General features: G+C 39.3%; 1 protein-coding gene across 6 annotated transcripts in view; it reads right to left on the bottom strand.

Moving 5' to 3' along the window:
- Window positions 1-265: 265 nt before the first annotated feature.
- The window catches only part of sfmbt2 (Scm like with four mbt domains 2), a 57,395-nt gene continuing 33,206 nt past the window's right edge, over window positions 266-24,454 (bottom strand). For 5 of the 6 annotated variants that reach the window (XM_085137688.1, XM_085137692.1, XM_085137691.1 and 2 more), the window contains 16 exons: window positions 24,266-24,354; window positions 22,717-22,966; window positions 22,126-22,223; window positions 20,665-20,766; window positions 19,769-19,999; window positions 18,703-18,829; window positions 18,426-18,539; window positions 18,299-18,341; window positions 16,925-16,992; window positions 11,627-11,766; window positions 11,061-11,170; window positions 8,751-8,926; window positions 8,424-8,593; window positions 2,866-3,162; window positions 2,429-2,551; window positions 266-1,163 (listed from right to left, as the gene is read on the bottom strand). In XM_085137688.1, the coding sequence (XP_084993814.1) occupies window positions 1,023-1,163; window positions 2,429-2,551; window positions 2,866-3,162; window positions 8,424-8,593; window positions 8,751-8,926; window positions 11,061-11,170; window positions 11,627-11,766; window positions 16,925-16,992; window positions 18,299-18,341; window positions 18,426-18,539; window positions 18,703-18,829; window positions 19,769-19,999; window positions 20,665-20,766; window positions 22,126-22,223; window positions 22,717-22,966; window positions 24,266-24,354 (2,279 nt within the window). In that variant the 3' untranslated portion in view covers window positions 266-1,022. Of the gene's footprint in view, window positions 1,164-2,428; window positions 3,163-8,423; window positions 8,594-8,750; window positions 8,927-11,060; window positions 11,171-11,626; window positions 11,767-16,924; window positions 16,993-18,298; window positions 18,342-18,425; window positions 18,540-18,702; window positions 18,830-19,768; window positions 20,000-20,664; window positions 20,767-22,125; window positions 22,224-22,716; window positions 22,967-24,265; window positions 24,355-24,454 lie in introns of those variants that run through there. The other variant, XM_085137693.1, reaches the window with a different exon arrangement.

Genomic DNA, 24,454 nt, shown 5'->3' with positions numbered 1-24,454 from the left:
AGCTCCTTAGGGATGTGGTGGGTCAGGAGATTCCCATCATGGATGTGCAGCAGCTGGGTGATGCTATCATGTCAACATGGACCAAAATCTCTGAGGAAAATTTCCAGCACCTCTGTGGATTTGTTCCATAAAAAATACAATTAAGTTCTGAAGGCAAAAGTGGAGTGAAATACATTTATACCAGGTGAATATGTCATGCTGTCAGGAACCTTCAGTTTAGGTTTATTAGTGTGTGAACTGAAAAGCGAAGCACAAGAAAAACTGATAAAAATCAATAGAAATTTATTTTCTTACTTATCAAAAATATCTGCAACAGAATTGCATAGATGGACACAAAATAGCTTCCACGATTGAGTCATGTGACTGTAACAATGAGAAGAGAGTAGGACTATTCCAGTGTGTTCTTCTCTCAAACACATGGGATGCTTATTTGAACTGAATAAATTCATACCATAGTTTCCCGTTTTCAATAAAGATTAGCTAATACGTACATTGTGATATACATATCCAATTTTTTTCCTCAAAAATCCAAATGGATAATCACTCCTTATAAATAAGGGTAACAATAAATATTCCAAATATATTAATTCTTGGTTTGTTAAATACTTTCCGATTATATTTCTGAACAATTATGCCACACAGAAAAAAAGGGAAAACTCTTCATGGTTATAATTTTTAAAACTTAATTGCTATGATGCTCCTCTATGACAAATCAAATGGAAATGAAAAGTAAGAGAAAAAAAAGTCCTCAGCTTCTTCACAGATCAGTAGAGCACACAGATCAGCTCAGTGTGTTCGGTTCTGCCGGAGTCGACAGTAAGGAAGTTTTTTTGTTCTTCGTGGGTACTGCATATCATTTTCACACAGATAGTATCCCAGGAATTAATCCTTCAGCTTCTCATCTGGAAACATCCTCCTGCTGTCCCTCAGTGTGTGCTTATCCAAAGTAACTGACTGCCAAAATAATTTGGAAATCCACGTAGTCCAACATTTCCAGGCTTGCTCCTGTCGCTGCTCCTCCATCAGTTGGCGTACTGTTTGTAGAAGGCAACTTTGACACGCTCGATCTGGTGACACAGCTTGATGGCAGGCCCGAGCTTCAAGTCCATACACTCCTGGACTGTGGGCAGAGTCAGCAGCAGCAGGGCCTGACCATCGATGTCCTGCACACAAGTTAAACAGAAATATTCAGGGTTTGAAGCTTTCAGCTTAAACTCCTATAATGTACTTCACCTCAAAAAAAGCTGCTTGCTTTTTTTTAATACAAAATTAGAGCTTCAGTTTAGTTTCAAACAGTCTAAGGATTAGTTTTTTTTTTATTTTTAGTGTATTTATATGAAGTGTTTGTCAGATTCTAAGTTGAAAAGTTCAAAACAAAGCTCTAATAAAATATGATAATGAAAGCACTCGACACATTTAATAACACCATTCTAATCTCAACACACTGACCAAAGCCTTCATTGGCTGGTTTTCTTGACAAATGTGACCAAATCACCAGACTAAACAAAACTCATTCTGTTTGTAAGTACACAATCTCATTTCACTTTAGACTACTTAGTCTAGTTTTTATTTCCATTTGAGTTAACTAAAACATGTTTAAATTACTATAATAACCTTACAAAAAGTCTCTAAGTAACAAAACAAGAAATGTTACTAATGGTTTTTTAAAAGGCTTAAATCTTGATTTCACACATTTTTGTATTATTAATTCTCTTTTTATTCTTTATTTTCTAAACCAATTAAAATGTGCAGTAATATGAAGTAAACAATGTTTTTTCCCCCCAAAAAGCAGAAAATAATTGACCCCTTGAGGAACATGTCATTTGTAGCTGGATAAATATCTGCCTGAGAAAAGCTGGCTGCTGGTACCCACTGCACCTCACGGAAACAAATAAGGGGTTAAAAATATAATATCCAAACATGTTATTTATCACGTTTGTGTTCAGTGTAATATGTGAGGGTCTCTGCTGGCTTTTACTGTATTTCTTGTCTTGGTTACACTGAGGTGTTTCTCTGTGTGTGTTTATCTACTCTGTGTGTAAAGACAGGCCCTCCCCTCCTTCTACACACACGGTCCAAGGAGAGACACACAAGCTGAAGTCAGTCGAGTTAATCACTCTAAAATAAACTAATAAAAAACCCACATTGTTGCCACCTAAACCAATCAGTGAGGCAAACACTGTATCTAACCAAACACTGGGCCATCAAGAAAAATATATTAAAACAATTTATAGAAGAGTTTGTACACAGACAGTTGAAAACAGGGGCTCTGTCTAAAAATATCTATGATTTCTCTAATGCTACATTTTTGCTCAACCCCTGAAATTTAGTTACTTTATTCTGCACCTTCAGCCCCTATTTATCAAACAAGCAACACTTTTATTGACATGTATACCTAACAGTAATTGTGTTTTTGTTTTTTGTTTACCTGCTCCTGGAAAATGCCAGCCAGAGATGCGCAGTCAGTAGAGTTAATGAACTGGACGACTTCATCTACGCTCCACTCCAGAGGGTTTCTGTCCAAAACCAGCTGACCTTCCTCCTCCTCCACCTGAACAGTTGCACATAAAAGGCACACTGTGAACTAGAGGGTAGCACACACTGCTTTGGGTTCTGTTAATCACTCAGCTATTTCAGTGTGGATAGGATAAATCCTGATGCAAAATCCTGATGAGATAAATCCCCCCATCGTTGATTTATTCTGGTGTAGAAGCTCGTGATGGAGCTGTTTTATTCTCCTCTCGACACTATTACTTTTACATATAATTAGGTGTACCAAAAATATGATGCATTAATATCAGTAAACAGGAGACATGCTTGTCATAAAGAGTATGGGGAACCTGTTTTGTAGCCTCTCTGCTTTACCTGCATGTCTTGTCCTTTGGCGGGCTGGTACTTGCTGTTCTGGTTGTACGCAGACAGCGAGCGAGTTGACCTCCTGCGACCTGCAGGAGCCTCCGGGCTGAGTGCCGGGCTGAGTGCCGGGCTGAGTGCCGGGTTTCCCGCGCTGACGGCCCTGCGCAACGCCGTGGCCCGGCGAGGACGGCTGCTGGTCACCTCCACCGATGAGGTGTCTGTGTGGTCCTCGCGAGGTTCCGAGCTGGTGCCCTCGCTGCCTGACTGCAACGCCATCTCTTCGTCCTCCTCTCCCTCATCACTGTCCTGGAGAGGGGAGAAAGAAGGGAGTTAGAGGCGCTCAGTTGTTCACAGTTGTCCCAGAAATCATGCATATCATGCAGAAATATTTATCTCAATGTTTATTCACCAAGTTTAGCAATTTATTCAATTTACCAGTCAAATGAGAGTTGTGGAATAATTCAAAGCAAAAGAATTGTAAAAAAGCTGTGGATAAACAGTAAATACAGAAATTTTTAATTTGAACATTAGCACAAAAGCTGCTTACAAAAGCCGAACTTGAATATTTATGCCTCATAAATGTTTTCACAGCATTTTGTTGGGATCATTTTGGTAAAATGTTGTTAGAAAAGGCCGAAACGCACTGGTGTAACAGTAGAGGAAACATTTGAGCTGGACTGAATTTTCTTTTAATGACATTAGCCAAAACTCATGTACTCAGAGTTTCTTGTTTACACAGACAAAGCAGAGGATTTTACGTTAACCAGAAGCTGCTACGTCAATTTAAATGTAGACAGAAATATCTATTAAATATTACGACTGTAGCTGACTGAGATAAAAACTGTTTTTCATGCAAAAAATTAGTTAATAGTATGAAAAGTATGAAAGATCTGCTAATCTGGTTACATGTAATTGGTTACATGTCAGTCTGCAGTGATATAACACAGAGAAAAGAAGCCACTCCTCACAGATGCCAGAGCACAGAAACGATCATTAACATATCTTATCTATTCAATCGCTTTGTGTTTCTCTTTAGGACTGAAACAATCTTCCAACCAGTCCGGCCAGTAAAACTCCACAATGTTGCTGAACCACCTCACGCATAAACTATACTTTCAGCCTAACGATTCCCTCCCTCCCAGCAACCGCCACCCTTGTTGAGGGCACATGAATGTGTGGTTTTTTTAATGTAATGAGGAAGGTAACTTGGTAAATTTGGGGTTTGGGTTATCATGCTTTCCTATAGACACAAGTACATAAAACAGGTAAGACTAGATTAACCTCAGCCAGCCACTGCAATAAAATGCTGCCACGTGAATTCTTTATTATTAGTAAACCAGAAATTTTGAATATTATGCACGTATATTTACACTACTTTTATGTTGTTTGTTGACAAGCAATGCAGTGTTCCAAACCTCTGGTATAAACACTTGGAGTATTGTAGGAGTGCTGGAGGATACGATTTTGGGGTTAAAAAGCTAAAAATTGCACTTTTTACTTCATAATTTGTGAGCAATGAAGCTCATTCTTTTTTGTTGTCGTTTTGTTTTTTTCAGGGTTATGCTTGTTGCCTGGTAATACACTGGTAATATTTTCTGAGGTTAGGTGCTCCAAAACCTGTTTGGCCCACATTTGAACCTAAGTAATTACCACAGTAGGTTTCATGTAATGTTAGTTGGATATGTTGAATTTATTGACTTTATTTCCAGAATTCTCCCACTTATTCTGGATTATCTGTCCATCTGGGCTTTCTTTGATGTAAAGCAGACCTTAACTCCCTGCTAAACTGGCTTGTTGAGTTTCACTGTGGACTTTGAGCGATTTTAAGGAGGAATCTGCAACATTTAAAAAGTCTTCTTGTAATAAAGAGTGCTGAGGTCAATTGATCATAATACAGTCACATAGAAGATGCTACCTGCTGATTCACTGGTGTTAAAAACATATTCCTGTGGTTTAAAAGTGACACAGACAGCAATCTGGGAGACATATTTATGATGCAAGAAATGGAAACTTCTCCTGCTGTTAGCTGAAGAACAGAAGAAACAGATTTAATTTTAGTTGCAGGTTCAAAGGCACAGTGGGGTGCGCTTGCCACAAAATTTTATTGTGCGAACACCACAGCTACACTAATGCAGCCTTTTATTATCCAACATGCCAGGCTGTACTGCCCTCCTGCTAACAACTCATTCAGCAACACTGCCCAAGTGCAGAGAACCAAGATTTAAGAATGCGATAATTTCCTGTAATCACTGTCGGTGTTAGTACAGAAGTCTGTTGTTACATGTCTTGAAATGTATTTATGTTGTTGCACAAGTCTAATATTTTTCCAGACTAATCTATCTTTCAGCCTGACTTTCAGGTCAGTATTTATTTTATATTTAATTTCCTATCGTCATCAGAACTGTTAATGTTAAATCTGTTGTGTTTGGTCATCTTTAACAGTCATAATAATTTATTTATTATAATCTTATCAACTATTCTCCCCTTATTTAACCGGAAGATGAATGGTCAGATTTTGTCTTTTTATCCCTGTCATATAGTGGTCTGCAGCATATTCACACGTAGTATACGAATATAAATTAAGACACATAAACTGAAATCTCTCAGGGCCTTCTTTTAACTTTTATGTTGCTTTTTTACTTTCTATTCTACAGTATGTGTTAATATTTTAAGTGATCACCTTTATAAATCTATTTATCTAAAATCTATTTATTCGTAATAGCACCTCTTTATTCACCTGTAAATAACTCAACCTGCACAAAAAGGTGTAACACAAACAAAATGTGACTAAAAGTTTTCTGAAATGTTTGTTTTTGTTTTTTTTAACCACAGCAGCAGTGACAAGGACATCTCACCCTCATGAATTTTTATTATTATGTTATCCCCACTCTGCTTCATGTTTTCTAGCCACAGAGTGACAGTTTGTTTTTCATAAACAGAGCGGGAGCGCAAGAAGAGAGACAAGTGCAGAAAATGCTCCTCCTGACCTGAAATTCATGCACACTGAAATTAACAGAGCCTTTTAAAATAATTACAGTTTATTCAAATCCTGACTTGCTTTCTATGGTGTGAAAGGTTCTGCGTGTGTTCTATTGTTTCATTCATCCAGACTGCACAGTGGGCGTATTAAAAGGCGGATTAAGTGCTTATATACACTTTTAATAAAAGTAGATTTTCCCATTTCTGTAAATATCAGCTGGACTGGCCTCTAATATGAGTGATAACCACTGATCATTTAGTCATAAAACAAATATGGTGAGAAATGTGTCTTAAATCCTTTGTGACAAATGACAAAAGACATAATGAATAATAAAACTGTCTTTTGTTGACAGGACACAGGAATTTCTATTAATTCAGGACTCAAAGGCTGTCAGAATGCTTCTCCATTGCCGCCTGATCGATGCAAATCCAAAAGTTGTCTCTCTCTCTGCTGAGGCGCTGCATGCTTAGCATTGTTCTAGGCTGTGGCCTCCAGATAATCATATTTACATTTAAATGGCGACAGACATTACGTGAGAAGGAGGTATGGCACTCAAGGAATCCAGAATAGAAATCCATGCGAGTTTTCAGAAATGCTAAAGATCCTTGCCCTGAAAGAGCCCATTAAAACCCAAAACAGGAAGCATGTAAGCAAATCCTCTTTCAGCTGTGTTGATGCATAGCAGAGGTGCAGGAACCTTTCAGCTGTGCTGTGGACATTATATTTTACTTTTCCACTCATGATTGTAGTAAAAAAGTCATGCCAGTTGAGACTCTTCCTGTACCGATAACATAAGATTACTATGGCATTTGTACAGTGCTCTGGATTAAGCACTTAATGAAGCCGTAACGCTCTGAAACTGTGAGTGTGTAGTATTGTGTTATACTTAATAAATTAGATTTGTGTAACGCCTTTCAAGAAACCCAAGGACGCTTTACAAAAGAGTATAAATAAACAAAAAGAGGCTAGAGGTCAAAGGCTTTGCTTAATACGAGAGTTCTGAGAAGTTTCTTGAAGGACTCCAGTGACGGGGAGTTACGCCCCGGCCTACGTGCAAAATGTTGTGAAGCTCATATAGGTGTCCACATAACCTCTGAAATTAAAGTTATGGCACTCTCTTTATTATAAGTGGCTTCAAAATAAGTGCTGTTCGTAGTGAATGTATATTTGTCAGACCTCCTTTCTTTGTTTACTCTAAATCTGTTTAACCAGGACAAAAACTGATCTAAATCAGCCATTTCATTCTGCTGTGACAAATGTAACGATGGTATTGTGTCACTTCATCATGCAAAAGCCATGAGGAGTAATATTCAACAGAAATGTCTCAGATAATTGTGAAAAGCTTTTAAAAACAGAAAAGTAGTTTTGCAAATTACTGATGTTATTGATAAATATATCACACAATATTGAGCATAACAGTCATCACATGTTTATTTAGTCCAATGTGATTGGCTGACCAATATTTGTGCTCAACCCAATATTCAGGCTGAACGTAAAGCTGCTCTGGTTTCTCTGCTGGTTGTTGATTGTTGTTGGATCAGGAGGATGTTGCTGGACAACGGCACCAGAAGGTCCTGAAGTGATTTCCTCATCTCTGCTTGCCTCGTCTTCTTCTTTGAGGAACCGCTGCATGAGTTTTCTTACAGATTTAGTGATGACAAAACCCAAGATGAAACCCAGAGCGAGGATAGGCATGATGAGAGTCTGTGAGAGTTCTGCGACTCTGCACTTAATCCAGCAAGCACGAGTCTTGTTGAAACTGATGATGTTAGCAGTCTCAGGTGGAATGTTTCTTTTTGTACTTGTTTTCTTTCATTGCTATGGTGACTCAAACGTTCCTTGTTGCCACGGCGCCATGTTGTAGTACAACCAAAGAAAGCCTTTCAAGAAGCAAATCTCACCACTTTGCAGCCATCTTGAAAAATTTCAAGATGGCTTGAACCAAACCAAAACAAAAACCTGTAGCTCCTCTTATGGCCACTTGAGGCAGTCTAGTTAGACTCCCATACTTTGCACAGTTTCATATAAAAATATTCCAGGAGGAGCCCAGACCTCATGGTTCAAAGGTCGACTATATAATGCACTGAATGCAACGCCTGTGTTGGCTGTTAAAACTAGAGAATGAACTCGTGCCCCGCTTTCACTGAAAACTGACCTTATCCCTGTGTTAATATGCTAAAGCTAACTGAGGCCTTAACCTGTGAGGTAGTCATATAATAAGCTTTAAAGCTCACACAAATGCAGACTTGATGCCTGAAGACGGTACTTCTGTGGCATCTGCATATTAAATTAACAACTATAATGTGATTGACTGCAACCTTTCTGTGCCAGATGTGTGGCTATTTTTAGCTACAATAAATAACTCTGTGCCCAGCAGTGGATATATCTGCATAAGGCACCTGCATGAGCAGCTCCTCTTTTACCCCGCACTTTCTATATTCACACGTGATTTTGTTTATAATTTATACACTGTGCACTTTGTTGTGAGTGTACCTGCTGCTTGTCACATGCGCAGGAGTGCACAGGACACTTGTTATGAAAGACAAAATAAAAGACTGAGGAAGAAGTGAAGAAGTAGTTTTCTAACCTGCGGGGAGCCAGCGGGAGTGTAGTCCACAGCAGAGGAGCGTCTTTTCTTCTGCACAAAGATAGCTTTCCTCTTCTTTCTGCGGCGCGTCGGCTTGGCCAGCTCTCCCTCTGCTGTCTCCTCTCCTGCAGTGGGCTTGGATAGCTTCCTCTTCTTCCCATAGTAATAGGCTGTGGACGCATAGCAGATGTTGAAAACAATGCACCCAAAACAAAACTTAGCCACTCATCCAGGGCAATTATACACTCTGCAGCATCACAAGCTTTGATTTGGGTCTCCTTCATAGCTGTGGTGCAGGAAGTGATGCGTATAATTACAGAGACTCACTGTATTTGGTTTTTGTTTGGACGGAGCAGTTCTCTGGGCACTTATCAGTAACGAGGATTGGGCTGAAGAGGTTCGGGCAGCACTGTAGTTTCACACACACTTTACGGCAGAAATCTGGGATCTGGTCTGCTAGGCGGACAATCCGTATGGTGGAGCGATACGTTTTTCCTTTATATCTGGGTGTGGGAGGAAGGAAAGGAAAGACAGAGGGACATTGTCAGTGAATAATTACTTTCATTTATGAGGACAATGGCTAATTAAACCATCTGTGATCCATCAAAGCACTCATAGGTGAATGATGATTGCTTGCACAGCAAGGATGTGAAAAACGGGCAGTTTTAGGACAGCCCACATGAATTCAGACTGTTCGGTTGATTAGGCCGATTCAGGAGAACGGAGTGAGATGAAGGGTCAATTTGGCAATATCCCACATAATGGCTAAGGTCAGGCAAAGAGAGCGGAGCTGCTGGCAAGAAAAAAATATAATGACCTGCAAACTAATGTTGGTCTGTGCTACTTTCTTTTTTTTGGAGGTTAATAGGTTAAAATCCAATAATAAATCATTAGTGAAACAGCAGTTTAGTTTGATTCTAAACCAAAACACATCAACAAAGTCACATTTCAATTAGTTGTATCGATAAATTTCTTTCAATACATTCTGTTTTGTAACATAAACGTGCTTACAGAAATCAGAAAAGGAATTTTTCATGTCATAGACTGAATGACTAATCATTTAATTTGCAACTGTTAAGGAAAATCAAAATCAAGTTAAAGCCCTAATAGAAAATAAAATAGTTAAATTAAGTATTTTACCCTTAGAAAATGCAATGCTGATATGTTAATTCTGACAGGACAGGATGACTTAAAGGTTCCAAACATGCAGCAGAGTTTATCTGATCTCTTTGTTTAATCATTAATCGTTAAATGAGACACATGCGTGTTTATCTGGTACTATAGCCCATTGTTGGCTCTGAGGGGAGGTTAGATGAGGGGAATTCCAGAGCAGTGTGTCCGTCTAACTCATAATAATTTTCATAGATACAATTTTCACTTACATGAGGCAGTCCTAATGAAAGGAGAACGCGGCTTGTGGTAGTCAAGGAGCAGAAGAAGCAAACGAAACGAAACAAAAACAAAATATTGATTTTCTCTTTCTTTTGTTTTTAACACTCTCAAACTAACATAATGCACCAGCAGTCAGCAACTACGGTCAAATCAGTTAATATTAAGTCAGTCAATTCAATTTATTCAGTTACTTTTAATTATTAACTATGTTTATCTTACTAATTTATTTTTATGGATCAGCATTAACTCTGCTCTTAGAACTTATAGGAATGAACAGACTGCTGCCCACAAGGAACTATTCTCCACATTAACACCTTAAAATGTCTGATTTTTACTGATTATCAACTGAAAACTGAAAAATAAAAAAAAAACTATAAAAACTGCAAATCTGCAATAGCTTAAAAGCTGCAGATATTCTGCAACATTTGTGATATAAACTTTGCTTAACAATGTATTTTCTTATGTTTTTAAACACTAATATAATCTATGAAATCATGCCAAGTTATTTAAAAAAGCCCTGTAATGATTATGACACGCCATGTGAGTTAATTCACACAGTGACCCTGAGATGTGCTCCATCAGGACCTCAATTTTAAGTAACAATCTGAAGAAAATTACAACCAAACAGGAACAAGATCCATCAATTAATGAGAAATATGTACTCTCTGTCAACTTGTTTCTGCTCTTGCTTAATTGAACTCAATTGTGTACTGAACCTTCTCCACTTTGGAGTCGGAAATAAATTGGCTCTTTGGGTGGTAGATGCCCCAGAAAATTAAAAGTAAATCCTCTGGCGAGTTGTCAAAACACCCGTGCGTGAATGTGATCACTGTGCTCTGCGCCACCACAGGTGACTCACTCAGACTCATGACTGCCTGATTCTTTCTCGTTTCAGACGGAAAAAATGGGGCCGTTTTCGATTAGAAAACACCGAGCACGCAGCCTGAAGCTGTGGAATAATTTGGCTCTGTGCAGCCAGCAGTGGATGAAAATGCAGACCTTACACAAACACTGCAGCAACAAAAAACAACATAAAAAATTCAAAGAGGGGCAGGGAAAATGGCCTCGCAGGAAACGAGAGGAGGGGGGAGGGACACAGGGCCCTTTTAGGAAAGATAGTGATGATTTATTATGAAATTCAATGGCCCATGACCAAAACAGGAGTGGAGCAAATGAAATGAGAAAAGAACATGTTCATTGTTGTTCCCCTGCCATTTTTTGTTTTGTATTTTCCTTTCCCCTCACTTGGCTTTGAGGGTCTCCTCTTGGCAGTCCCAACTCTGATCCTCCAGCTCCTGCAGCTCCTTCAAGACTCGTCCAGGCTTGTAGGCAGCGTTGATCAGCATGCTCAGCAGCTGGAAGCAAAAACAGAACAAAGAAAAAGACAAATAAACTCCTGCTTGATGTGAACAACTCAAGACAAAAGTGAACAAACACGAATGAGGATCCAAGTGAAAGTGAAAGAAAAGATACAGATCACAAAAAACTGTGGAGAAAGCTACATTCTCACACCTGCACAAAGTGCACGAGCGCACACCGTCTCTAGAGAAATTAAAAGGCTGTTTTCCCAAATGGTGGTGGCGGTGTATAACAGTAAACACTGCCGACTGACAGCTCCTCACATTAAAATGAAGGTGCTGCTGGGAAACGGCAGGTGGTTAACAAGACATCGCTGTCTCGGCCTCCGTCTCTTACCTCCTCCCTCTGTCAATTTCTGCTGGCCCACCTCTCCCTTTGAAAGTGTGCAACCCTTTGATTAAACCTGCTCCTCTCTATAACCTCGTCCCCACCTGTTTTTGACATCAGCCCACCTCTTTGAGGACCAGTGTGCATTTTCCAGGTCCGACAGCCTGCGGCAGCTCTGCGATGCGTCCCTTGTTGAGGTAGGGTCCTGAGAAACAGCGGTGGTTGACAAAAATCTTGGAGCAGCAGTATCTTCCATTAGCTGAACCTAGGACAGAAGAAAAGAAGGAAAAATGGATGTTCACCACTCTGGGAAATAAATATGCTACATGTAATACTGGCATAGTCCAAATAATATCTCTTACAAATTTTGAAACCATAAATAAAACATTGAAACAAATATTCTGGACAAAACTGAAACCATCATCGCATTTGGAAAATCAAAGAGAAACAGAAGAGAGTGCACAAGCGTACAATGAAGCTTTCAGAGTAAACAGATTACACTTAGTTTTCGGATTTTTTTTAAGTAGCCATGGGTCACAACATCTCATTATTCCTGGTGGAAAATGTCAGGTTGAAAGAAAATTATTCTCCAATAGGAACAAACGTTTCTCTGTGTGTGGCCATGGTTGCAAATCAACTTGCAGAGTCAGCAGCAAGCCTAGGCGGACTAAAGCCACTTATATAATCCAGTTAAGTTAATTATATAGCGCATTTAAGCACAACAGATGTTGACCAAAGTGCTGCACAGCAATCAATAAAGAATTAGGAAAAAAAACAGAACTATGGGACAGTAAGGGAGCGATGGAAATTAAAATATAGCTGTAAAATCATTTAAACTAACCTACAATGTTCACAGAAAGGCAGACGTAAAAGGCTCAAGAGAAGAGGTGCTTTTTTTGTTGACATATGAAAGACTGTTAAGTGAGGCTCTACTACCAGCTGGTAGACAGCTTACGTAATGCATTCTGCGTGGGGTATTAAACACTATAACATGTTAGATACTTGGTGGTGGTGGTGGTGGTGGTGGGAGGGGGGGGGGGGGGCAAGCCCATGCAAGCAGCTGCAAGTGTACAAAAGGATTTTAAGATTAATCCTAAACTCTACAGTAACCAGTGCAATGACGCAAAGACAGAGGAAATATGTTCATGTCTCTGTTTGCCAGTTAGTACTGCAATCTTTGCGATAAGTTGGTATGAAGTAGTACTTCCTCACCTGTACCGGGATTATGGGCAAAACTCGACAGGCCAAACACAGCGGCTCATATTTGATACTCCTGTGAACCAATGTCTTCCCTATCCACCGAACCAGAGTTTACAAACTTCCTTTCAAACCCATGTTTTGTTTCCTTAAAATACAAAACCTCATTTGATGTTTGACTGAATAATTGGTGTGTCACTTCCATGCAAGGGTGTTAGTCAGTATTAAGGGCTTCAGTTTCTCTTTAAATGCAATTTTAGAAGCTAACATTGATGTCACGGTTTTTCCTGGCTCAATACGACGGGAATAGGCCCTTAAGCATGATTTGTCCACAGGTTTGTCAGTTCTGCATTTTCTTGTTATTTCTGACCATTTGATAGACAGAAAACCTCACTTTAAACAAACTAGTTAAAATATTGTTAATGACAGACTTGGTGATTCTTCATTTTTTTTGTGAAGGAAATTACCTGCATGTATGTTTGGATTATGTAAGTATTATAATAACAGATGTTTGTTTTTTTTTCAATATTATAGTTGCATAATGAAACGACATTTAAACTAAATGTTGAACCTCTCTCAAAACACTTCCTTGTGGTTTGATTGAGCATTGGCAGTATAAGGAAATGACCCAACAACTTTTTACTGGTTTTGTTTCTCAATGCTTTTCTTCCACTCTGAACCAGAAAAAAGACAAAGGAAGAAAACAGAAAGCTCCTTTGTAAATGAAAGTAAATGAATGGTTGTGGTGTTCTTTACTTACTTACTACTTTCTGGTATATCATTAGCGTGTGACTAACCATTTCAGCACATAGGTGAGAGCAGAGTCAAACTGGGCCATGAGTACATCCTGTTCATGTGACCCGAAGTCCTATGAACGATGCTGCACTCTGGCCTTACTGGAGCACCTGAAAACTGTCTGCACCTGGAGGTGCACTGTCAGGGGCGAATAGTAATTAGATATGGCGATGAATATGCATGAGCGAGTGGGCGGTTTTAAACCAGGGACAAGGTTCTCCTCGAAACAATGCCCAGTTCAGCCCACCCCCACCCCTTTGCTCTTTTTGTGCTTGAACATACAAGTTGCTTACGGACGTGTCTGCTCCCAAAGAAAACCAACCACACAATGAGGATGTGAGAGAAGGATGTGGTATTTTGATGAAATCTATTCTCAGATTTACTGATATGTCTGTTTATTTGGTTTCAGAAATGCACCCAGAAATACACCAAAGATTGCTAAGTGGCATTCTTAAAAAAAGCTACTTTACCTGACTGTTTTCTAAATTTTGGCTCCAATCCTGCTGGCCGTGGTCATATATTTTACATTTACTGAAATTTGGAAATGACGCAGCTTCATGGTGAATTTCCCTTAGGGCGCAATGGCGTTGAGGAAACCCCCAGTTCAGTTCAGTTATTTCAGACACTGAGGCGAGTGAAAACGAAAAATAACACACCCACATTTATTTGTCAATTGCACGGTAGATCTGAATTCACAAAAATTACCTGCTTTAAGTTTTTTAGAGATGTTGAACATGTGGCTGAAAATATCCGCCTGTGCTTTAGTTTTCATTCCTAAATAAACAGTTTATCCTGAGCTTTGTTATGTGTTATGTTTAGTTATGTAAAGCTGATACATATCTTAACAGCACAGCGTTCAGACTGCTCTAAATTGCTGTGATGTCATATAGAGATGATATCCCTAATATGGTCATCTCAGGTGCACAGGTGCAGTTTATGAGGGGCAGCCAATCAGGAAAAAATACTTAAATGGAGAGAAAACAGCTTGTTTGAGACGGTGTATGAATGGAGGTATAAATAAGGATCTTTAAAAAATTACTTAAAATCGCAGCTATTCTTATTAAAGAACATGAAACTGGAATGAGCAGATTCCCTTTAAGTTAGGCAAAAGAAAACTAGAGTCACAGGACAATTTGTAAAAAGGAAAAGGTAATTTTTAAGGATTCGCTTTATAAGCACATTAAAGTTTATGTGGTCACAAAAGAATGCTGTGTTCTGGCTCTAAGATTTTGTTTGTGGATGTAGCCTTCTCGCTCCAGCTGATAAAAAGCCCATCATACACATACACTCCCAGGGCAGCTACAATAACAGCGGGTAGAACAGAAACGCTCCGGCTCTCTAATGCATTAGAGATAAATAGGGATTTCCTGTGTAACAGCATTCTTTACATGTGCGTATCTAGAATATGGTTTTATAAGAGAGAGAGAGAAAAAAATATGTTTACTGAGGAGGAAATGAAACTTATTGAGTGTAAAACACAGGCGCAGGTTGCATCTTGTGCTGCTTTTTGCTTTTTCAAGTAGAGTTAAACATTTCTTTAACATTACCGATTCAGTTAAAACCACAACAGAAGAGGCTAAAAATGCATCTCTCTTTGTGGGATTACTGTAATTAATTTATCAAAGAGACAAACTGATTTACTTAACATGTAAAACCGTATTAGTGTGAGAAGGGAGGTCTTTTTATAAAAAAGATTTTTCCCCTTTTGACTTCGGGGAAAAAGGAAGACAAACAATAAAAGGAAATTCGTGTAGCTCCAACCAACGATAACAAATAGGAGTAGTTGATAAAGTAAAAATGTGGCTCTCATACAGTAAATGAGAACAAATAAGCATATTGATGCCAATGCTTGTTAATCATTACCAGCTGATAATGGACAGTCATGTATCTGAGAACAAGCATGATGATTTATGGACTACATGCATAATTTAGTGGTTACTTCAGGATGTATTTCTGTCATTGCTGACTGACGTCTCAAGTAGTTTACTGTTACCAGTAACTCATTAACACCATGCATGTTAAAACACAGATTTTAACTAGAGCCAATAACAACGTCTGGATGAATTCCCTGCTTGTGTCCTCAGGGTGACTAGTTTTCCTGTGAACTGAGCTAGATTGAAAGCGCTCCTCCGGGGTGAATTTTCGACCCCGCTCGTTGGGTAGACGTGTTTCAAATGATGATGTCACCAACTCTGAGTATGGAACAGTTTTTATCATCCAACCGAGGAAAGAAAAAACACCTTAAAGAAGCATAATCTCATGTTTCAAGGTGCTTTATATTGTAAGGTAAAGACCTACAATATTAGAGTACCAGATGATCCCCTGTGAGCAGCATTTGGTGACAGCTATAACTATTAGTAACTCTAGGAACCACAAGCAAGCCTGCAGTCTGAGAACCAAGTGCTCTATGTGGTACTACAAGATGTTTAAGATACGAAGAAGCCTTATCACTCAGGACTTTTTATGTGATTGAGATTCTAGATTCAGTTCTGTATTTATCAGGGAGCCGATGAAGACAAGCTAACATGGAAGAAATACGAGCCCTCTTTGTAGTTCCTGTCAGTACTCAGTACTTCTGAAGGCTTTTCAGGGAGCTTTTAGGTGATAATTAATTACAATATTCCTGCCTGAAAGTAACAAATGCGTGAACTGTTTTTTCAGCGTGATTCTGAGACAGGATGTTTCTACATTAAGCAATAATGAGCTGAAAGAAAGCAGTCAAACGCATTTGGTTAATGTGTGCACTGAAGGACATATCCTGGTTAAAAAAAGGCTCCTCACAGTGTTAGTGCAGGTCAGGTAATACCATCCAGAGTTGGTATCTGGTTAAACATTTTAGAAACAAATACAAATATAACCTCAGTTTTGTCTTATGAGTTTCTCCTTCCTCTTCTTCTTCACTCTACGTGTGACAACTTAAATTTAACTGTAATGCGTTTCACTGGAAAGCAGCCATGAAGGGACTCTCATACGTCAAACTAGTGGGGAAATCCCTTACAGTGCCAACAGGTTGTAATATAATTTTGCTAGTTGGAGCCACTGATAGCTTTTAACATGAAGTATATATAGAAGGTAGAACTGCTTAGATCAAACAGTCCGTATTTAACTTTATGGCATGAAATATAGAGACGATGGAGAAAATTAATTCAACTTCCTTTAGTAACATCTCTGACTGAACCTGTGACAGGACACACATTTTCCATCACATTGTTTTCAAACTCAGCAACTTGTAAATAAAATTTACTAAAGTGTTGAAGTGGAACTGAGTGAAACAGAGGAAAGCACATCAGAGCACAGTAGGTATATCAGTGTGTAAATCCAGATTGACTTAAGAGTGGAGAAAGAGCGGGGATTTCCTTTAATCCTCGCCACAGCGGCTCATTAGCATTAATCACCACAGATATATCATGTGTAACGTGGCTTTTGATTACCTGGATCCAAGGCGGCAGGCTGGCAGTGGTTGACAGGACTCGCCTCGACAGGCTGGGAACGAGCCAACCTGTGGAAAAACACAATCAATCCAGTCAGGCTGATCAATAAAATTATCCAAGGGATCTAATCAAACGGCAAACAGAAGTCAATTCACTCAATCAATCGGCACAACAGCGACCGCTTTCAGCTTCAGAATTAGAAACAGGAGTGTTGGAAGGCGGGTGTATGTAGTGATACCGATGAAAGGATTCTCCTAAAGGTATGAAATGGGATTAGTGGTTAGACGAGAGAGCTGACAAAGTGCTGCGGAAGACCTCATATTTCTCCTGCTCTCTGACCGCCGCCCTCGCTCTTGCTCCCGCAAGTAAACAGTATAACATGCCATTCGTCTACAAAAATCAATCAGTGCCCCAGGAAAGCAATTTCTGCCCTAAAAAAGCCACAGTTTCAATTAACGGGTTTGAGTGACACAGAGAAAGAAAAACCTTCAGGGTTACTCTGAAGAAACATGTACTGATTTTTTATTTTTTTTTATTTTTTATCTTTTTTGGCTTTCAGGTAAAGGACAGAAACCAAAAACCCACAAATGATACCATTTTTCTGACCACAATGAAATTAAACCAATAACAGCGGTCTTCGGGTTACAGAGACATGCAGCCAGTGTTTCACTTTTAGCTGCAACTGAACTGTTTTCCAACACTTGAAAAACATGTTCAGGAGCAGGTTTAATGAGTGAGGAATAGGCATACAAGGAGAAAATGGAGGCCGCCAGATCAGTTTGATAAATAAGGGTAGGAAAACCTTCATAGTTTCCTTTTGGAGCACTTTGAAATACAGCAAAACGTAACCAAGTCTTGTCTTTTTTTAAATATAGGTTGTGCATAATTCCTATAATAGACACTGTATCTATTAGTTAACTATTAGGGGGAAGGAGGACTCTTGGCCATCTGAATATTAGCATAAAATGTCCCCCAAAAATACTAGCACGCGTCTTCAAAACATAGACTGTATATCAAAGATGGGCACGGCTACTGATATCATAGCGATTGTCTAGTTGTCCCACCTTTTGAACCAGACTTCATGAGTGTGCAAAGCCTCCCCTCCCCAAAAATAAATCACACCCTGCTTCACCATACTTCTGCACCCTAATCTGGACAATAACATAAAAATGTAACTCTATGTGGTATTTCTATTTGAAAGTAGTCTTAGAGGGTGATAGATCAACTAAGAAATAGGGTCATTTTCTTGGAAACTTCCATGCAAGCAGATGAGTCACCCATTAAAAGAATGTAAAACGCGGATACTGTGCCTGTCTTTGAGACAAAGTCTAAAGTCAGTTTTACTTTCAGTTTGTTTAATGTTGTGCTTCTTACTGTTTCTCTGGCTGGACCACTGCTATCTTCTTCTGCTTCTGGCCTGCAGAACGAATCAATGAGACTTTGTGTTAAGCTGTCACTGCATGGCAAATTTACATTTGTGTATATTTGTGTGTGTACGTACAGACAGGTTTGATTGGAGGGGTCAGAGGGTAAGCGTTGGCCTCGCACCAGCCGACAGGGAAGATGTCCATGGACTCGACATCCACGATGCACTCTGACAGAGGCTTTGGCACACCTGGAGATGGGCAGACAGCGGAGGGAAAGCAGGGGTGAGGAAACTGTCACACATATACAAACTGCTGTTTTTTTCTCTACCCCATCTTCACTCTGGGACACAGCAGGAGTCCCTGACACTTAATCCTCACTGCACGCACACACTCACACACAAACGTATGTACCTTCCAGTCGGAGCCACAGCAGGCGTCCTCTGACCTGTGTGACCTGAGCCACACACACCTCAGCCGGTCGGTGAGGGTTCACTGCCTCCAGCCACATGTCCTTGGCAAAGTCTCTGCTCTGCCATGTCTGAACGCACACACACGAGGGGAGGAGAGAGAGGGCTTATTTTACATTCAGAGCAGGGATCTAACCTGAGGTAACCTGAAGCCAGGTTCAGATTACAAGACCTTCAAACTGATTTAACCCTTATTTTCCACTTGAAGGACTTCAAACAAGGTGCTGTAACAGGGATTTTGTAGGCTCATTGCATGTAACACAGTGTCAGATGGGTCTAACAAGTTCCTGTTTACAATATGTGTCTCACTGTAGAGTGTCAACTTTTATGTAAACCTGAAAAAGAATAAAACACTGATAAAACGCAGCTCATTCTTTGAGTGTTTCTGCTGTTTTCACAGTGTACTAACATAAATAAATATTCAAAAACAAGTTTTAAAAGTGATATAAATGGGAAAGAATTGAAAGTACAGAATGTTTTGCATGCATCATCCAAATGCAAATATAGTTTTGTCTGTGTTGCTGGTGTCGTTTTTGCTTTTTAAACTTCACCAGAACAGAATAAAGTGGCAGACACTGCTCTCGATCATTTCATGCATTTTCTGCCTGGTGCTCATTGGTGCAAGCTTCTTCTGTTCCCAAACGTTGTCGTGTGATTGGGACAGTGGGACATAGTGGGGGTAAAGACAATTACAGCAGTGAAAGTGCAGGCAATGGCTTTGCACTTCAGATCGCAACTTACAAGAAGTGTTAAAAACCTCTGAGCTTGTTGGGACAGTGGGATTTAAAGCAGATGACACTTGAATAAAACCATAAAGCAGCACCAATTGTGTCTCTGCTGCTACTATGCTATCCTGAAGTGTTGTGTTGTTTCGGTCTTCAATTTGGTTTTAAAATGTTTGCAGGAACCCTACTGAAAAGCAGCTTCCTCTGTACTAAACACGCTCCCATCAAAACATAGGCTGAAACATCAGGAGTGTCCCAGTTTACATCTCTTCACCCCATGCTTACATCAGGAAAGCAGGCGTCAGGAGCTGCTTCTGTCCCGCTCTGCTTCAGGTAGTCAGCCCAGTCAAAGTCCTGGCCCTCGTAGGCCCGAGGCCTCTCCAGACCCACGCCGTTCTTCATACACCACTGCACAGGCAGGATGCCAGGCGAGTTGGCATGACACACCACAAAGTGTGGCTTGGCTTCAGCAGAGAGGTCATCCAACATCACCTGGAAGTAGAACTCATTGTAGACCTGAAGAGTAAACAGAGGGAGAGCATTTAATCTCTTCCTAACACAATGATTTCAACACACGTGTAAAAGAGATTATAGACGACAAATTTACTCTCTATCTTTTAAATGCTTAGACAGAGCAAATTAAAAGAAAAAAGATTTCAAGTATGAAGGCATCCTTGGTAATGTACAATTATTCTTGTGCCACACTAGTCTGCCAGTGTTTTAAGCCGCTGGATCTACCCTGTGAAACAATAAAGGCCAACTAATTATAAAATTTAAAATCATAACATTGAGCACAGTATGTCCCATATAAGCTGCTTTCCTTTCCCCCTGCACGATGCTTTTCTTTGTGTTTAGTAAATTAGGAAGAAATGTGTTCATCATGGAACAATTTAATAAAATACATAAAAAAACGGTATTACATAGTTAGAATAATGTGCAAATGGTAGTTTTACTGTTTAAAAATCAATTAATATTTTTAATTAATGTGTAAAAAGGAAGAAAAAACCCAAATTCATGTCTAAGAAACATTCCAGTTGATTCCAGTGGTGCAGAGGAAGGCCTCGTCCATGGAAAAACATTTAAAAAATCCAATGCTTCACTAATAACAGAAGCTGACGAATGCTCCGTTTTGTTTTTTTTTAGATAAGCCATTGTTCTCAGAGCCTTTCTGTGTGACTCACCTTTGTGACAGAAACAGGGCAGATCTGGAGCTGCTCCCATGGAGAAACCATCTCCAGCTTCATACCCATCTTGAAGGAGTGCTTGGGCAGGTCTACATGGTCCTGACACAGTAAAGTCAAGATTTTTAGACAAATGTGCTCCACTTTTGATCACACACACACACACACACACACACACACACACACACACACACACACACACACACACACACACACACACACACACACACACACACAAGTCCATGTAGGTCATTCAGACCCAGCTGGGTGGCCCTATAATGAATGAAGCACTCTGCGAGGCTTAATTCATGCTGCTGGCGATCATTATGATGAATTAATTTGCCTCGCACATTGTTTTTCTAGCACCATGACACCTTTTTTTTTACATTCAATTTGGTGTTGATAAGGTTGTGTTTCCTGTATTTCTTTGTTTTTTTTACCTTCTCTATTCCAACTGACTCAAAGTGTAATCAGTACATCCTGTATCACACGGTACTTTCTTGGTTTCACAAGAAAACACACTCAGACCTTCTTTGAAGGGTGTGTTTTCTGTTGTATGTGATGACACACAATAAACTGTATTATGTAAGAAGGTTTTAGGTAATGCTGTGACTTTTTGCCTTTACTACGCTTATTCACTGAAAGTGAGCAGGCTTCTATTTATTCCAGCCTTTCCGGTTGGTAGGACCGTGTCATGTGGGCTGCTTTGGTAATTTAAATCTCTTATTTCTAAGATTTTTCTTTCACACTTTTACTCATCTGTTATGTCCGTATTGGATTCATTTCAGTTTCTGCACCCTCTTACTTGTGCAGAGCTCTATCAAAACCTAACATTAGCTGCAGTCATCTGTGTCTATGCAGCAGGTGCTCAAGCACAGCATTAGGAGGACGTCATCCAACACAAAATCATTCCAGCTACACTCATAAACAGAGGAATGCAAAGAATCTTCCCTGCTAATAAATTAGACTTCCTTTCTGCATTGACTCATATTAAAAGCACAGTTTAACACTAAAGCTCTTGACCTTGAATAAGTTGGATTGGTTTGATCATAATTTGTTCTGGCTTTTCATCTTGAAAGTAAATTATTCCTTAAATATTTTTGTGAATGGAGATGAAAAATATTCAAATGATGTGGTGGAAAGAAGAGAGTTCAGCTGCTGCAGTTCCAATTAATCCACCCGTCCTCCTACTAAATGCTTTATTCGGTGCAGGGGGGGTCAGTTGAACATGAAAATGTTAAAGTTCCACAGATTTTTAATAACAGTTGAATAAATGGATGACTGAATACACAATTATTGAGATTTAATTGGCTTTCAAGGGCATGTCTTTTTTCCTGTAATTGGTACCAAGTAAGAAAACTTCCTGGAGATGTAAAATGAGGAGTTCCTATTCTTTCCTTATATCATAAATTAGCCATAGTTCACCTTGACCTGATCTTACTGCAGGTCACGGAGACTCACCTTGAACACCTCCAGAGGTAATGGATTCTTCTGTCCATCGAGCTGAGCATCCTCTAGAGCCTGCTGCCAGTCGGAGGTGCTCTTCGTAGACCTGAGCTCTGCGCGACAGACATGAGATTCTTTTTTTCTTAATTCAACAACTTTTTTCTTCAATTTAAAAACACAGACACACAAAGTCAACCGTTAGACAACAGTTGTAGACTTTGTCTTTACAAAAAACGTATAAACTGTTTGATGATTTAAATATTAAACGTTTAAGGATTAACTTGTCTCCTAATTTCCGAGCAGGTGGTTGAACATTTAAACCCAGCATACTGCCTTGTCAGCATGAACCTTTACATCTTATGTTTTAAATAGCTTTAGGTAGTTCAAGCCCATTTTCTAAAGACATTTTATGAAGCAAAGTATTAACCAAGACAATAACAAGGACACACAGCATAGATAATATAATAATTTGTGATGAGAAGAAATGCCCCAAAACAAAAAACAAAACAAAAACAATGAGTATAATTAATTGGTATCTGGAAGTTATAATTTACTTGTAGATAAAAATGTAAAAGGTGAAAAAGTGCAAACTTATTAGACTCTCACCTGTTGGCTGTTCTAAGGTCAGGCAGTTTTCCTGGGCCCAGCCGAGGGGCCGGAGCCTGACGTCCAGATAGAACAGCCATGTGTCATGATCGTGGTACTCTTCAGAGAGGCCAGCATACCGCAGGCGGAGCCTCCCTCCAACGTTCTGGATGACTCGTACAGGCCAGTAAAGGTAAGGGTCTAAAAGGTCCTGAAGCTCCAACACCGATCCGTCAACAATCAGATCAACCGTGTTCTTGCCTCGTAGAGGCTAAAGGGGATGGACAGAGAAGAGTTTTCACTTATTAAATAAAATTAAAATAAAACACACTGGTCACAGAGATGCTATAAAGGCTAGCTTAATGATCAAATTAAACCTCAGTGGAAGGAGTTTGTGTGTTATCCTTAGATTAAGATGAGAAAAAAGGAGAGAGGTATCTAAACAGGATGTTGAGCTTGAAAACGAAACAGTTTTAGGTTTAGATGATCACACCGGCATCCAGACCTGCTAATTATCCTGCTCTCACAGATGTCAAGAAGTACAACAAGAACTTGTTATTGAGTGTTAATTAGGATACAAATCTCAAAACTTGCCAAAAAACTTTAATTTACCTGCTTTGACAAAGTGTTAGAGAGGGTGCAAGTTTTTTTTTAAAGTGTTTCTATTGAATTGAATGGAATGAAATGCTTTGCTTTTATGTTGCTGGGAGGTGCATTCACTTTGCTTTCTTCAGCTCAAGACAATAATTTGAGATTTTGGGAAATCTATTTAGACCTCACATAAAAATGATGTATGCTGATTAATATGTCAGATCATGTCTTGGAAAACGTGGTGGGTGGGGAGGTTTTAGGTTATTTTTTTTTAACTTGATGGAGATAAACAAATAAACACAATCAGCTAATTAAGTAGCCGACTTTCGATGATTTTAACTAAATGTCCGTGTACATGTGCACATAAAGAAAGAAAACCCTCATATGTAGAAAGAGCTTAAATTTTCTCTTGTCTGCAGTAATGCTGCCATCACTCCAGAAATACCTGCAAATTTTATTGAACATCTTGAATTATTAATGACTTCTCCCCAATCTTTTACACTTGCAAAGCAGGATCTAGCAGGATCTGAACTTATGTTCCTATGTTTGGCCTCTGCTTTATATCAGTCTTGCAGGTGCAGAATGCAAACATGCTCCACACTCTCACAGCTTATTTCTATTCTGTCACAAAACATAATCAACCGTTATTTTCATTTTAAACTTCATATTTTTACTCTTGGACTCCACCACTTGCTTCTTATGATTCAGAGAGCAAAATAATCCTTATTTAACTATCTCTGTATCTCTATTTTATCTCCAATCTCCATCTGCCTTTAAGCCTGTTCTTTCATCTGAGTTTGACTTTTAAACTAAAGATTTGTACAGAAAGGTGGGTAGGGCCTGAAATAACCATATTAGGGATCATTACATTTTTACTTAAATTTGGGAAAAAAAATTAAATTGTAGAAAGTATAGGGTTAGGGTTAGTGTGTCATTGTGCTTCTCTTGTGTGTCATTGTCTGTGTAAACACACACTCACCCCTTCCAGTAGGTTGGCCGGTGCCGTTCTGGCACCCGTCAGGTCCTGAATAAGGAACTCTGTCCAGTCGCTGTGTTTCTCCTTGATGGCTGCAAAGAAACACAAACAAAAAGCAGACACTGAGAAAACATGCACACAACTGTGCAATGGAAAGTGAGCACAAGGTGTGTTCTTGTATAGTGTTTAATT

Source organism: Neolamprologus multifasciatus, chromosome 17, assembly GCF_963576455.1.
Source record: "Neolamprologus multifasciatus chromosome 17, fNeoMul1.2, whole genome shotgun sequence".
NCBI classification, from domain to species: domain Eukaryota; kingdom Metazoa; phylum Chordata; class Actinopteri; order Cichliformes; family Cichlidae; genus Neolamprologus; species Neolamprologus multifasciatus.
This window is presented reverse-complemented; position numbering and strand designations above follow the sequence as displayed.